Source organism: Protopterus annectens, chromosome 14.part0 (assembly GCF_019279795.1).
Source record: "Protopterus annectens isolate FY-2018-M chromosome 14.part0, PAN1.0, whole genome shotgun sequence".
NCBI classification, from domain to species: domain Eukaryota; kingdom Metazoa; phylum Chordata; order Ceratodontiformes; family Protopteridae; genus Protopterus; species Protopterus annectens.
In genome coordinates, this window is record NC_056748.1 from 592975644 (window position 1) to 592993206 (window position 17563).

General features: G+C 37.6%; 1 protein-coding gene across 1 annotated transcript in view; it reads left to right on the forward strand.

Moving 5' to 3' along the window:
- TCERG1L (transcription elongation regulator 1 like) overlaps nucleotides 1-17563 on the forward strand; it is a 2969407-nt gene that overhangs the window by 446272 nt on the left and 2505572 nt on the right. Inside the window, exon 4 of the mRNA XM_044056336.1 lies at nucleotides 3452-3629. Within this exon, the coding sequence (XP_043912271.1) occupies nucleotides 3452-3629 (178 nt within the window). The remainder of the gene's footprint in view (nucleotides 1-3451; nucleotides 3630-17563) is intronic.

A 17563-nucleotide genomic window follows, 5' to 3' on the forward strand; every position in this document is an offset into this window, starting at 1 on the left:
GAAATTTTTCTTCCACATGCCTTGATGAGCTAAGAGATTACTCAGCCACAGATCAAGTTTTAGAGAGGCCCAACCACTTTAAAAATCAAGGATGACTGTTAAAGCAACCTAGTTTAACTCAGGAAGGGCAACCTTATGTTCCATACAGAGATGAGATTTTTGTCTGACAAAGGTATCATTATGAAAGGTCCAAAAGTAATTGTTCCAAAGTCCTTACAGCAAGAGTACATTACTATCTTGCATCATGGTCAGCCAGGAACTGACTCTACCAAAAGAAGGGCAAGAGGACTAGTATTTTGGCCATCTGTGTCACAAGATATTGACAGAATACTTTCAATTTGTTCTATGTGTAACAGTACTAAGTCACATCAACATAAGGAACCACTTCAGCTAAACCAGATGCCTGAACTACTTTGGTCGACAGTAGCCATTGATATCTTCGAGGAGAATGGTCAATATTATTTGGTGTTAGTAGACTCTTATTCAAATTGTTTTGAGATTGACCTACTACCTAATCTTGCATCCAGTACTGTCATTAATAAGATAAAATGTCATTTTGTATTCCATGGTAGTCCACACAGTTATTTCTGATGATGGCACACAGTTTACAAGCCAATAGTTCAAAAGATTTGCCAAAGAATGGGACTTTACTCATGTCAAGAGTAGCCCAGAGTAAACACAGTCAAATGGTTTGGCAGAACGTGCAGATCAATGTGCAAACCAGTCACTAGAGAAGTCAAAATGAGACAATACTGATGCTTTCCTGAATCTCTTGAATCTCAAAAATATTCCTTGTGATAAGCATCTTGGTTCACCTGCTCAGAGACCGTCATGACAAACCAGAATCACGTTACCAATCAGTAGTCAATTTTTGGTTCCATGTGTCAAAAACAACAGGTTGTTTAACCCTGAAGTCCTAATTTTATATGACCAGCAAACCACTCAATCCATTACAAGTAGTTTAAGATGTAAGGCTGCAGATGTCCAAAGGTTGTGAACAGATTGGAGTCATGAAGAATATTTGCCCAGAGCCAAGATTATACATTTTGGAATTACAAGGAACAGAGTTTAGGTGAAATTGGAAACATTAGATGCCAGTGTCCATGGCTATACCACAACACATAGCCTGTGAGAAAGGCTATCTCAGAGTAAGTTGTCCGGTGTTCCAGTTCTGGAGGAAGTTACAGATAATATCCCCATTCCTGTGAAGAATCCAGAAGTTCCTGATATGAGTTCACCAAAGACTGTCCTTATTGCTAAATTCAGTCCAGATTGTCATATTACTAGAGCTGGTCACATCTCCAGACCATGTAATAGCTACAAGACAACTTGGACATTAACATTGTGTTTGTTTTCTAATGTCTCTAGTAATGCATGTCTAACTCCAATGCTATTTTTTGCTAAGGGTAATCTTTTTAGCAGGGACGATGTAGATAAATTTGCGTGTATCTACCTTTAAGAAGCTATCCACGGCCTTGCACAAGTGTATCAATACTGAGCATGCGTGAGCCTGCCATTTTGTAGTAAGCTGTTGAGATGCAAGCATGTAGGTATGCAAGGTCAATCTGTTAATCAGTTTTATATTTTATGATGCTGCTATCCATCCTGATGTGTTTGTATGTATTAAAGCATCTAAACAAAATATGCCTCTGGCTTGTCATCTATGTTAGAGGGGGGATAATCCACAAATATGTTTACTGTTTCAAGTCTGAAATCTGAAAATTAATTCATTTTTAGATAATGAGTGTGACAGTGCCACTGTTCTTAGCACTGCTGCCTCACAACACTAGTTTTCTAATTTCATTTCTCACCTGGGGCATCTTCTATACAGAGTTTTCATGTCCATTTATTATCTCTATGTGCTTCATTTTCCTCACCTCCTAAAGACATGTTGTAAGTGGAAAAGTGACTATTCAAATTACCCATGAGTGAAAGTGTGCCAATATCTTACCATATAATGGTGTCCATCTGTTGTAAGTTTTCTGCTCCTCTTTATCTGTGAATTGTACATTGCAAATAATGTTTTCTATATTGTAAAAGGTTAATCTGTGCAAGCCCTTACCTCATGTCTGTTATCTTTTACATGTTGGGCTCTATCCCTTCACTGGTTTACCCTTCTTCTCCCTAGCTATAACCGTCCCTTCCTATTGTCTCTGATACTGTGTACTTTATTATTACTGTTATTGATTCATTGCTGTCTTCACACATTTTGTTTGTATTCATACTTCTTGTTAACTTGCTTGTCTGCTGTCATTTATATTTGTCTGGTCTGAGACTGAAATGCGTCCATTCGAAGCAATGTTCTACCCTGGTTACCAAACGTAATGAAAATAAATAAACCCAGATAATGAATAAAGAAAGGAAGGAATTTTTACCTTTCTCAGATACTACAGCAATTAAGAGATTTTATTTAAGCAGAATTTTCTTATACTATCTTCAATATTTAATAAAATTATGAATGATGGGGACAGGATAAATGCAGAAACTATTGCAAATGATGCACTGTACAAGATTAAAATGAATCTAGGACTCTTATCTGATTTTCTAAGCCTTTGATATTGTGAGTGCTCCATTTCCATAGTTCTGATATGTAATTGAGAGTGTTCTTTCTCCTAAAATAGTAACTTCATCAAAATACACTCATCATGAAAACTCATTTCAACCCATTTAAAACAATATTCATTTTAAATTACCTTGGAGTGACAGTATTACACCTACATACTACAGTCCCAAACTTATTTTGTACTATTCTAATTGGCAGTCTCACTCTTCAGAAAACCAGAGTTTTGTGCCTCAGAAAATGGTTAGGCACTCATTTTGTGTGACACTTGATGATAATGATTCTGCATTTCTATTAATTACAAAATGAAAATTACAATTATCTTTTAGTTGCAATTATCTTATAGCTACTCTTTCTCATTTGCGTTACTACTATTTTACAGGTAAGATGGGATTACATTTTACTGGTCTTGCACTTTGAATGAGATGTACAGCCTTGAAATACTGATGCATAAGCCAGAGCATTATTCGCAGACAGATCAGCTGCACTGGAAGTTATTTATAAATGGTAGTTTCAGACTGAATCATCCTGGCACATATTCAAAGCATGCTATTTATCTGAAGCAAAATTTGAAAGCAAAACAATAGGAATAAAGTGACCCACTGAACCATTTAGCATACATATGAAACAGAGCTATTGTACTGACCATATCAAGTTATTCTGCTTTACGCACCTTCACTTGTGAATATATAAATATTTTCTTGCATTATGAACTGGAAATCATGATCAATACAGTTTAATTTTATTTATGAGAGAGAAAATGAGCATTATTACATTTTCCATATCTAGGTTTGTGCATAAAACATGATTATGTGGTTTGTCTTAAAACAGATTCATGTGGTATAATATGTGGAAGTAAGGGGAAAAAGTAATGTTCTTTGTCTTGGACAGGTATTTGTAAATAATATATTTACACTGGATTCGTCCTGGTTACATCCAGAGGACACCGTTTTTCACGGTCATGAAAAACCCCTTCTCTTGACGAATCCAGTAGCTGTGTCGGTCACTAAGCCGTCTGCTGTATCGAGGCCTCTGCATGCAGTTTTGTTAACACAAACACCTACTGCAGGTCAGTAATGATATGTCAGATGCATTTATCTAGCTGAGTACTTGCTGTTTTAACCAAGGGTAAGAAAAAACAAAAAAGAAAGCAAAGAATAAAAGGAAAATATGAGTTTAACAGTATGCTTGTCTAGTGGTACTCAACATGAATTTTAATAGTACTCAAAAATGAGTAAATCATCTTGTATTTTAACATTCTCTGAACTATAATTTGCCTACTGTAGAGGAAAAACAGGCAAATATTATTTAATATTCTAAAATTTAAAAAGAATACAGAACTGATAACATTATAAAAATATGTCATGTATTGAAAAAGGGAATTTTGCATGTCAAAATTATTTTCTGTATTTTCTGCTATAATTTTTGTAAGTGGTTCAAGTCACATGCTTGCATGTGGGTGTGCACACACACAAATACAGAGCAATTATCAGGTAACATTTTTGCTAACATGTTTTCAGCATACTCAAACCGGGTGGCCATGTTGGTGCAGCGGTTAGCGTTGCTGCCTCACAGCAGGAGGTTCTCCGATTCGATTCTTGGCTGGGATGCCTTCTGTGCGGAGTCTGCATGTCCTCCCTGTGGTCGCGTCAGTTTCCTCCCACATCCCAAAGACATGCAGTAGGTGGATTGGATACCCTAAATTGGCCCTAGGTGTGAGTGTGTGCATGTGTGTGCCTTCTGTGGAAGGTTGGGTGCCGGGCTGGCAACTCGACACTGTAAAATTCCACTGCCAATCATGAGTGGACAGATGATCCACTGTAGAGACCCCTGATTGGGAAAAGCCATAAGAAGAAGTTTTCAGCAAGCTCAAAGGTGCCAACAATGCTTCTGTACATGTCATAATTTATTTTAAATATGAATGTTGTCTTGGTACTTAAGGTCTACATAAAACAATCCCTGTAATGGTAAACAACATATTTTATAGACACGATACAGAGCCCCAGAATGCTCTCAAAAAAATAAATAATGAAAAAAAAAAAAGCACAGGAGAACAGTGAATATTGGACATTACTTTTCTCCTTTAAACCTATTTTTTTACAGGACAGCATGCTCTCTATACCTTCTATTGCTGGGGGACATGCTTCTCCAAATGTATATATGCCATTTCTGAGATCTCTGTTCACCCATAGCCTCCAGACAGGATTTGAGCCAAACAAATGGAGGAATGTAATGGTTATCCCTCTATACAAATGGGGACCTTACACAGACCTGGAGAACTACAGACCCAAGGTCACAGAAAGAATTGTGATGGATCTCTTAAGCAATAACATTGGAAACCTACAGACACAGGACTCTACCTTGTACATTTTTGTCAAAGGCAGGTCATGCCTACTTAACCTGATGGAGTTCTTTGAGGTCATTAAAGACATGGACAAGAGCAAAACAGTGCATAAGGAATACCTCAACCTGGCTGAGGTGTTCAGCATAATACCTCACTCACGTATTATAGATAAACTAAAAGTAGGAATAAACTCATATGTTACCTAATAAACAGCCAGCTGGCTGAATGATAGGCTACAAGAAGTTAGGATAGAGTAATCTACCTGGCAAAAAGTGGTCAGTTATTAGCAAGATACCATAGGGATTAGTGCCAGGGCCTTTCCTTTTTTGCATCTACTTCTCTGAAGTCAAGGAAAACTTCAATGGTCTCTGTCTGACCAAGATTGTAGATGACTGCAAACTACATGTGGTCACCAAATCCCCTAGAAAAAAAGATACCCTTTAAGATTATCTGAAAGAGCCAACTGGTACCAGAAGCATGGACTAAAACTCAATGGTAAAAAGGCATAATAGTCCTCTTTGGAAATATGGCCACCCATGGAAATTTCTGCTTTGATAATTCACCCCTAAAAGCAGAACCTGTGGTTAGGGTCTGGGAATGCATGTTGACAATAATCTGAACTTTGAACACCATGTGTTTATTGTGGTCCAAGGAGGTCATTGTTCCACTGTACTCGGATCTCATCAGACCACTCTAAGTATAATGTACCCTTTGGCGTGAACATGATCTGAGATTTGAAACAGCTTGGGAGACCATAGTAGTTCCTCACAAAATGAAAGGAGGAGTAAATGGCAAGTCCTTTGTTGGACATCTCTAAGCTCTACCTCTATACATGGTCTCCTACAGATTCCTGCATGGAGATCTATGCCTAGTCTACAAGTCATGCTCTGATCCCACTTTAATGGAGCTGCCTCATATACACAGAATAAACTGCATCAGAATATCCATTCTAAAGACCAAACCTCATCTGCAACATAACAGAAGATGTTAGACAGACAGGTTTGTGTATCAAGGAGTATCTTTTCTCTGTATCAAGCTTCCTTCTATAAGAAGCAAGGTTAACCTTTAAACATATTTAAATGTAACTTGGTCCAGTGGATGAAAAATCGCAAATTTATACTGGTTTGGCACTTAATTCCCTAATGGGCATGGGGCAGCCTGTGCCTTCTTGATTTGTACAAGCCCATACTGCAACATGTAAAATTCCCTAAAGTATTGAAGTGTCTGCAGTGTTTTGGTAGATTTGGGATAAGGTTGGTTAGGCTTAAAATGTCTCTTTATCCAATGGCCTAGCAAACGCCTATGAGACCATCATATTTCAGACAAATGTGAATATTCAAAAAATGTCATTCTCAGTCTTGTCATATGAAAGTCTGAAATTTTAATCATTCAATCTCAGCATTTCAGAACTTGCAGTAATGTGCTTTGGCATTTCAAATGGTTACCAAGCAAACTGCATCATATTTTGAGTCGTGTAAATTAACAGCATGGTAATGTTGTATAAATGGAAACTGTATTAATACTACTAAACTCTTTGTAATTTGAGCTTCAGACTTTTTAGTACAACATAAATGATGAAAATCCTTGCTGTTTCTTTCTGTTGTAGCCATGATAATGCTGACCAACAGATCTTTGTCTGTGACTATGAAATGCAGATAATGTAACTTGTGTTCTTGTGATAGTAAATATATTTTGAATAAATGCATAACAGTTATGTTTTTAGAGTATCTGCGGTAGTGGTGCTGTGGTAGCATTGTCGCTTCACAGCAAGACGTTGTCACGTTCGATTCTCAGCTAGAGCGTCTTCTGTGTGTAGACATGCGTGAATGGGCGTGCCTTCGTTGAAGGTTGTGCTTCAGGGCTGGTAACTCGGCACGTAAAAATCCACTACCAAACATTAGCAGACCGGAGTTCCGCTGTGGCGACCCCTAACCGGGATAAGCCGAAAGACACAACAAGTTATGTTTTTATTGTGAAATAATAAAGGCTATGTTGCATTTTTAGAGGGAGTCAGAGATAAAGATTGAAAACACTATGTTACTTAAATCAATCAGAGCTATAGCAGGACAAAAATAGGATTGCCACTAACGCATCACTGCATACTTAATGTAATGATTTTTGGATATAATTGAGAAAAAATGGTGCAATGCACAATCTGGAGTTATTAACAGAGGCTAGATGAAAGATGTATATAACTTAATGGCAGAGGAAAATTTTGTCTGATTTTAGATGACCGAGGAAAATCGACAAAAGTGTCTGGCAAGTTCTAATGCACATGCATAGAGGTAAAGTTAGTATGAGAGGTAAAACTGAGTATAATGACAAAAAAAGGTCATACAGAGCAACATATGGACAATGCGGACAAGAGCTTGAGAAAACCAGGGATTAATGATTTTATCATCAACTATGAGGGTATCTCCAGCTCTGTACAAAAAGGAAAAAAAATAATGAGAAACACTAGAGGAGAATAGTGGATTTAGACTGAAGGAGGCGAACATGAACCGGAAGTTAATAAATACCTTGATGAGTTACTTAAAGTTCAAGAAATGAGGAAATCGAAAAAGGCAGTCACATGATCATACGATAGCAGTCTCTTTGCAGTACTCAGCATGGTTTTGGCAGTCTCCTTTGCATATATCTATTGTGTTTTAACACAACACACACATATTATATATATATATATATATATATATATATATATATATATATATATATATATATATATATATATACATACACACACACAACATATATATATATATATATATATATATATATATATATATATATATATATATATATACACACCCACACGTACCTAAACCTAAATGCTGAAGACAACAATATCAAACTCTTGGACTTCATTCCTTGCAGGGCCCTTGTTACTAGTTCCTGGGAACACACTCCTGCAGGACCCATATTAGCTCTTGCTTCTGGATTTACTCTGGTAGGTAGATTTGGTATTTGAGCTTTTTAATCATTCTGGTCTCCTACATTTTGATCTTCTGAAAATATACATTTTAGTCAGATTTGGTATTGAGTGTGACAGTTACGCACATTGCTCACTTCCTATCAGACAAAACTATATATTTTTTCCAGCACCAGGACAGCCATCAACAGAACCCTAAGCTTTCCTGGAATGCAGAGTAAAGACTATTACACCCAGGTCAAATTATGACTCCAACTGCCAGCAACAACTTAGTCCTAATAGCTACCCAATTCATTACACATTTCATCTAGTCTGTCTTCTTCGTACTTAACGAACCATTCAACAGCCTCACTATCCCAAACTGTACTAATCACCACTGAAATCCTTTCTCCCTCCAACCAATAACTACCTTTTGTATCAAAAACACATCCTAAAACCAAAAAAATTCCACACCAACTGCTGAGAACCTGCCACCAAAGTATCTGAGAAATGCAGCAGATGTTACACTATACCATGCACTTGTACTTAAAAAAAAAATTCCTTCCCTGCCTTTTGGGAAAAATTCCCACATGATACCACTACATAAAGCGGGAACATCTACCGACCTCTCCAATTACTGACCTGTAGCCATTCTACCTCCCATGCTCCAAAGTATTAGATAAATGCATTCATTCCAAACTTCACAATAGCAGTCTCCTTTGCAGTACTCAGCATGGTTTTGGCAGTCTCCTTTGCAACACTCAGCATGGTTTTGGCAGTATCCTTTGCAGCACTCAGCATGGTTTTGGCAGTCTCTTTTCTAACACTCAGCATGGTTTTGGCAGTCTCCTTTGCAACACTCAGCATGGTTTTGGCAGTCTCCTTTGCAACACTCAGCTTGGTTTTGGCAGTCTCCTGTGCAACACTCAGCATGGTTTTGGCAGTATCCTGTGGAACACTCAGCATGGTTTTGGCAGTCCCTTTTGCAACACTCAACATGGTTTTGGTCTCATCACAGCAGCACTAATTTGTTCAGTTTTACTGAAATAATAAAGTCTACCAGAAACACCAGCAACCTAGAAACTTCCATCTTCTTAAACATTTCAAAACCATTTGACACAGTTTCACACTGTTTGCTTCATGAAACATTGTCCCTAGAACTCTCTCACTCCTCCTTTAGCTAGTTCCACATCTATCTGACCAACAGACTCCAGGCTGTAAAATAGAAACAGGATCTGTCTCCCACTCTGTCTGTCATTGTTGGCTTAGCTCATGGATCTATTTTAAGCTCTGTACTATTCAACATATTCACCAATAATCTTCATATAGCTACTAAAGAAACTTCCACAGTGCAATTCATAGGAAAATGACAGGCTCATATGCTCTGCAGCAGGTTCACTGGTACCCCACAAGATGAACCATAACTTCTTTTCCTCAGGTGAGGCCTGGCTAGATGATTAACAACTTCTTTTAAATGCTAATAAAAAATAATGCTGTTTTTACCCAAATTTCTGTCGGCACATTAACAATCCATCAATATCAAATCAGCAAATAATACCTTAACTGAAACAGTTTCCAGCACAAAGTCTTTTGGTATCTTAATTGATGATAACTTAAAATATGATCAACACATCACTCTAGCCATCAAAAAACTCACTAAATGTTGGGCTTCCTCTACAGAAACAAACCTTTTCTCACCTACTAATCTTAGAATTATTTAGCAACAACTCATCTTTTCTCTTCTCCATGCAGTAACCATGCAGACTAACCTTCACTCCACCTTAAAAAATAAACTTGAGGTTTGCCACAATAAAATAGCTGTTTGCATCCACCTTTCCAAACTGGCCACACCACTGCCTAGCAATGAAGCACCTACTCTGGCAGAACTACTTATTTACCACAAAATAATAAAACCCAGGCCATCCTTACAAAACATCCTCAAACACTACTTCCTTCCAAAGAATCTCTACTCACAGAACAAATATCTCCTGACCAGGACTAAGTCTCACAACAGTGAAGTGACTCACTTTCCTCAACCTATGTTTCTAAGCACTAGAGCCCAATTCTATTTACCCTAAAACAAGACGTTACCAAATGCTACAATCACATCCTAAAACACCACCTAACATCCTCATGACTATGCTTATACTCCCATCCTAACTAAACTTGCCTTTCTTTGTTTTTCTTCCACTACCAATTTCTCAATCAATCATCCTGACACTTTCATCTGTACTACTTTTTCTTCAGCTAATCTGTATCATTAATCCTCTCCTACTAATTTCTGCTCCTTACTCACCTCATCATTTTACCTATTTACCGTTGTCTCGACATCTTCACTGTCAGAATTTTTTCTACTTAAATTTTATATTTTATTATTTTTGCTCATATCGTTTCTCTTCCTCTGTTTTCTGTTCCTGCTGTAGTGACATCCTACCTCATTAAAGTCAATATACATATACTGAACCTTTGTGCACTATCATTGTAATTCCAGCTATTAAATGTTAACATGTATTCCTTTGTGTAAAATATAACTTCCAAAGTATGGATAAATGTCTGTACTATTTGTCTCAATATTACCTGTAAAATAATGCTTAAAATGTTTAACTTTTATTGTTCTTAATTGTAAATATATATTATCTGCAGGATTCTTCTACCTGGATCTCTACAGAAAACAGGACTTGTGCCCTGTCAGAATTTCCCAGAAAACAAAAAACAAATAAATAAAACTCTCTTACTGTATATAGCGCTTCTCTCTTTTTATTCTTATTTGAAAGCGAAAGGAAATAGTTAAAATGGTACAAAAGTTAAGGTTACTTTTAAATGGTCACATTAAACTGTGTAGTTAATCAACTGGCTTCATTTCACCTGTTTTTAAGTTCTTCTTCACAGTCTGTATGTGTTTTAGCTGTATTTTCTTGCTTCCTTGAATGGGTTAATAGTATGAATCTCTTAACTGTTTTAAATCATCAAGTTATTTGAAATTGGTGTTTTTGTTATTTCTTACTCAATAACATCTTGATGCTGCTTTTGTCTTTTAATTGGTTTGACTTTGGGAATTAAACCTTGGTTGCCTTTTTCTGACAGAATCTGAGAAGTAGGCTGATTGATTTCATGCATGGGTAGGGTTCCATTTAATAGGTATTGTGGTTTGAGGCCCAAGAGTCTATTAGGTAGGCCTTAAAATTCTGTTTGTGCCAGTTTCAGGTCTTCCAGCAAAACAGCTAAGTGGCTGAAAAATCCAGTCCTCCCATTGTGTTCCGTGTTGTATTCTTAAACGTAACAGACTAAATACTGTCGCATATTTATAAACAGCTATTTTAACTTGGCTACTGCTTGAGTTAACCCCTGTCTAGCCGACATAATCCTTAAACTTTATTTTAGCTACATACTGAGAACTTATTTCTCTATACAGTGTAGTTAAGATGCTACGTAAGCCTTTAACGCTCTATATTTGCTCATTAACAACGTGATGCTAGTAAGGCTGTTATTAGCGGCTCATGTGCCATGATATTGGAAACACTTGGCTAGCAAATCCGGAGCGAATTATTGACATTACATTATCTCAGCTCTTACCCCTAATGCTTATTTCACCAGCTAGACTCATTTTTTATTACTATAAAACTGGGTATAAATGTATATAGTGAATTCCTAGGTGCGGCATTGACTCTGTCTCTTTAACACTGCCCTAATGCACACAGCGCAGTATATGCTGAGCTTACAAAGGAACATGCACTGGGGACTGTTACAGGTGGCTGTACTACCGCAGAACTTATAGAGTAGTATCATTACCCTTCTTTAACCTAGAGTAGAGATAACCTTTACTTGTGTTGAATTGAAAGCAACCCTTTACACTCATTTCAGATTTTATTGCATTTTGCAGATCCCATCTAGCGCTAAGAACTAAGGTGCGATAGAACGGATTCCACTGCTGTGGACCAGATAATCAAAACTTGTTTATACCCTTCTCTTAGTGCAGATGTTCACCTAAACACTCAACGAATGCTTATTTCCGATTAATATCCTTACCATAGCGACAACTTGTCTCAACTCCCTATACTAAATAAACAAAACCAGAACAAAATGTACACACTTAATGGAATCTTTGTTGATTTCTATACACAGGCTTAACCTAAACAGCGACCTAAGAATTAACCCACTACACTACTACCTGATTTCAGTTGTTTATGCATTTAACTATCCTGGACTTGGTACCCCTAATATCAGCGTCCTGAATATGAAAAGTAGTTTTATCAGTGTATTATTTTATTAATATACAGCTGTTTTTCCTGGCTATTTGACTGTGTTATAAAGAGGTATTGAAGGTCATAGAAGTCCTGATACATTTTGTAACCCTTGTCTGTTGGTTAAATGGATTAACTTATTTAATTAGCAAAGGCAACTCCTCTTTATCCTATTTATCTGTATGTGTTTGTGCAGCTTAGAGCTCATAAGATGTTTGATACTGTAAAAGAGTATTTTTTATTGTAAAGACTTACGTAATTGTGTCTAAGACTTATCTTCCCTCACTCTCTCTAGTTGTAGTATTGTCTACCTCACTACCTTTTCTCTCTTTCTGTATATCTCCAGTCTAGTGTTCCTGCTTGTCCCTGCACCAAACACCTGACTTCACCCTGCTGGACACCTGATAAATATAGTACAAACTAAAGACCTACACTACCAGCTCTCTGTGAGACATTTTTCATCTGAAAAACAGTGAAAGTATGTATTGTTATATCTAAGAGTACTAAATTATAATAATGTATTAGACACTGCTAGGTTAGGCAAGCTTCCCATTCAGGTAAGCCAGCAGCCATACCCCCCCTCACTAAACACTCACCTCTTTTATACCCCTACTCCCAGCTGTTTTAACTTTTTCACTATCTAGTCCATCCCTCATCTCTCCCTTGGCTTGTTATCTCCTGTAGTAGACCCATCTGTGCAATAAACTGACTGGCCACTAGGTGGCATCCCACTGTAAGCTTCCTGTAAATCTATCTCTTACCCCAGTGATAAGTGGACCTCCAGAACTCTGTCCCTAGTTTTTTCTACACACTTTTATCTTTCTACATCTCTCCTATGTCCCAAGGGATCTTTAATCACCTTCTACTCCTCTAACAGTCTCAGTCTCCTCTCTCTAGCCTTGTAACTTTCTCCGACACTCTCCCACTTTCAGACTTACCTGCTGAATTCTCATATTCTACTGATCCTGTCTCTACCCGCTCCGTTCGCCCTCCGGGCTCACTCCGCTCCCCTACCCTACCCCCAATTCCCACCCACCCCCAGTGCTCCTACATTTAGTTCCTCTATAAGACACACCTCTCTTTACCTACTCCTATCATACCAGGAAAATCATTAACACTCCCACCCCCCTTTTTTCTCAGAACATACCCTCTAATACCTACCTCACATCCTTCCCTGCTTATTTACCCAAACTTTACGATTATCTCTTCACTGCTTTTAATACCAACCTCCAATTTTTCTTTCACCACACTACCTTTAGAATGTATATATCAATCTTCCCTCACAATTTACATCTATTAATCTGGGTCTCACTCCTTCCTCCACTAGCCACCACCTATCTCCTTACCTCCTATGAACAACCACTCTACTCTACCCTTCCCTTACCATACAAACACACATCAACACCAACATTATCTTTCTCCCCAAACTTCCTAAACCTCATTTTTAAACCTAGCTACGTATTAGCGAAATATCACAGACTAGCACACATTAAGCTCACCAACTTAAAAACTAGAAAACTACTTAACTATGATGCTAAGCCTCTCCAGCCCAAACACTTTACTCCTCCCAAGACATTACTGGATGGAGACATTCATCCCAACCCTGGCCCTAACATTCCCCTTACCACTACAAACTGTATCCATAACAAAACTAGGACCCTTTCACCTACCGAACTACCCAACTCACTCTCTATAGCACATCTTAATATACATAGTATTTGCAATAAAATTGCTCAAGTTCATGCCCTCCTACATACTCACCAATTTGACATCCTATGTTTATCAGAAATATGGCTAAAACCTACCATTAAAGACAATGAAATCACCCCACCTGGTTATAATATAATCAGACTTGACCGTACTACCAAAAAGGGAGGAGGGGTAGCAATCCTTTATAAAGGAGAGCTACAAGTCAGCACTATAAAACTGAACCTCCCTTTGGATAATAGAGCAGAAGTAAATATCTCCAAACTTCAGGTCAACACATGCAAAGCCATAAATATCACCTGTCTTTATCTTCCCCCAGGAAATAACATTAATACACTTGAGTATATCCTTAACTGGCTTTCTATTAATCTCCCTCAAGAAACCATAGTCCTTGAGGACGTTAATATTGATTGGAATTCCTGTACTAGTACAACCCCCGCCACCCATATCAACCTATATGGATTCTCACAACATATAAACTGCCCTACCAGAACTAACACACTCCATAACAAAGAAAGTACCCTGGATTGGATACTTACTAATACCCCTCATCAAGCCTACGTAACAGGAACCCTTCCAGACGACCTAAGTGACCATTCTCTAACTTTCATTATCAAACAGAAAACCAACATAATATTCCCTAACACTTTCAGAACAATACGATCTAAAAAGCAATTTAACCAAGAACATTTCCTAACAGAACTAAGACAATGTAACTGGTCACCATTAAAATCACTCCCTCTAAATGAAGCAGTTGAATACTTCAATTCAACATTCTTAACCATCTTTGACCACCATGCACCGACTCGCTCTATAAGAACCAAAGCTAAGCCCGCCCCTTGGCTCACCAACAATACTAAACAAAAGATCCTTCTTAGAAACAAATCCTGGGCAAAATGGCGTACAACTAAGAATCTAGCAGACTGACAAACCTTTACAGAACATAGAAATATTACAAAAAAAGCCATCCTACTAGAAAAAAAGAACTTTTATCTACATTTACAGCAAACCACTCAAAAGGATCCTAGAAAATTCTGGACTAGTATTAACAATCTTCTTTTCCCAGGCCAATCAATCTTACCCAACCCACAAGGCTCAAACCCTGGCAATCCCACACAAACAGCCAATGCCTTCAACTCTTTCTTCACAGATGCCATCCAAACTCTAGCTAGCCACCTATCCCCAGATACCTATAACCTGCCCACCTCTTCTATAAACCTACCTCCTTTATTTCACTTACAACCAGTATCTACTTCCTTCATTTACTCCCTTCTCCAAAAGTTAAAACCTAATACTCCTGCAGCCAATAAACTGCCTGCAGAATTCTTGCAAAAAGGAGCTAAAGCCATTGCCTATCCCATCTTCATTCTGATAAATAGATCTATAAGTGAAGGAACTGTCCCATCTATCTGGAAAATTTCTCATATCATCCCACTACACAAAGGGGGGAACTCCAATGACTTCTCTAACTTTCGCCCTATAGCTTTACTATCCCCTATTGCAAAAATTATGGAAAAGTGTATCCATAAACAACTTCTTAACCACCTTCTCCAGAACAACCTACTTGCCAACTGTCAACATGGTTTCAGACCTTCCCACAGTACTACCACTGCTCTGCTGTCATTCACTAACTGCATTAACAATAACTGCAACAAAAATCTTCTCTCATCTGCAGTTTTTATTGACTTATCTAAAGCTTTTGACATGGTTAATCACCAACTACTCCTCCATACACTGAACTCTCTTTCACTCGATCCTCTATCTATGAGCTGGTTCAGATCCTACCTTGAAAACCGCCAGCAGGCTGTACTCTGGCAAAATAAACTATTGAATCACCTCTCTATCTCCCTTGGGGTCCCACAGGGCTCAATACTAGGCCCACTCCTGTTTTCCATTTATATTAATGACCTGAGTTCTGCTATTCCTTACTCCACCTGTATTCAATATGCAGATGACTCTACCATAATCTGCTCAGCCTCCTCTCAAACTGAACTTCATAATCTTACTCAAAAAGCTTTCAACACTGTAGAACAATGGTTCTCACACCACTGCCTCCTCTTAAACCCCAAGAAAACTAAACTACTACTCTTTACACCAACCCAAAAGTCCACCTCTTTCCATTTCAATCTCACTTTTAACAACGGTACTCTTATCACTCCTGAACCAACCACTAAACTGCTAGGAATAACAATAGACAACAATCTTAACTTTGACACTCATATAAACACCACAATAAAATTAGTTAACAAAAAACTAGGATCCCTTTACAGAATTAAACCCTATCGTACACATGAAGCTAGGACCACTATAGCCAGAACTCACCTAATCTCCACTCTCCTCTATGCTTTTCCTATATACACCAATCTCTCTAAAAACAACCTCAATAAACTAGCAACATCCTATAACAATACTGCTAGATTTGCAACAGGCTCTCCTTTTAGAACCCATCACTGTCTAAATCTACGACATCTAAATTGGCTAGAACTACTTAACCAGCTCCAACTTCACCAGCTTACAATAATCCACAAGACCCTGTATCAACCTAGCAACACCCCAATACTCACTACCCTAATTACACTTTATAATAATCTCAAAAATCTACGCTCCTCAAACAAACTACTGATCAATACTACTAAACCCAACAACTCAGCAGGTGAATCCTTATTCTCGAACTCTGTTGGAAAAATATGGAATAAACTACCCTCAGAAATCACTTCTCAGTCTTCACTCTCACTTTTTAAAAAGAACCTAAAACTATACCTCAATAAACACTGGCTATGGTCCTGTACTAACCCAGACTAATTATTTTCCTATTCTCTATACCTCACCCTACATCCTTTCTTTTCTTCCATTTATGTATTCTTTAAAATACTATTATACAACATATATGTATCTTGCACCTGATCATGAAATCACTCAGTGTTTTGCAATTTGTATGTACCTGTGGGGGGGGGGGATAAAAAAAAAAACAAAAAAAAAACCTTTTTTTTATTATAATTGGCTTTTGTAATACTTGCTGTTTTATAATATCTGTAATAACTTCTGTTTTAACTATGTATGATTTCTTGGAGCTTTTCTCCCCGGGCCTCTACTGAAAATGGACATGTATCCAGCTAGACTAGCCCGGTCAACAAATGTAAAATAAAATAAAATAAATAAACCCTGCTTCTTTCATTTCTGTATGCCCCTTAAGCTAACTTGACCTTAAAACTTCCTTCACTGGTTGTTGTTGTTATGAAGTGAAAAACTATCATTTTTTGAAGTTACTCCATTACAGTTATCTAATAACTTTTTCTTTCCAATTGTTTTCTCATAGATGCTAAATAAATTGTGCCCCCCCCCAAAAAAAAAAAAGACAGCATCACTTTTGGCTCTTGTCCTTTCCTGCAAATTATCATTGAAAGCTCTTCCCACTCTCAGCTCATCTGCTTGTACTAGTGACCTCTAGAAGACTAAGCTGGGAGTTCCTCAATGTCTGTTTAGTGCACAGTCCAATACCAAGATGGAAGGGCAGCCTTATTCCTTCCATTCTGTTACCAGCCACACAGCAGAGTAATGCCTTCTTTTTATAGACAAAGAACTCTTCTTCGGCATAAGGAATCATGTTTGTGTGTCAGTCTCACACACACACAAAATGGCCTTGAACAACACACATAACTGCCATAATCTATACCAAATCACATTAAAATGTATAAAAAAGGATTCCCAAAACATCTTAAACCCCTGAGGACTAGGTATTAGCAAAATTAAAAATCAAGCACCACATCACTTTTAGTCACACTTTTAAAAAAAAAGAGTCACTA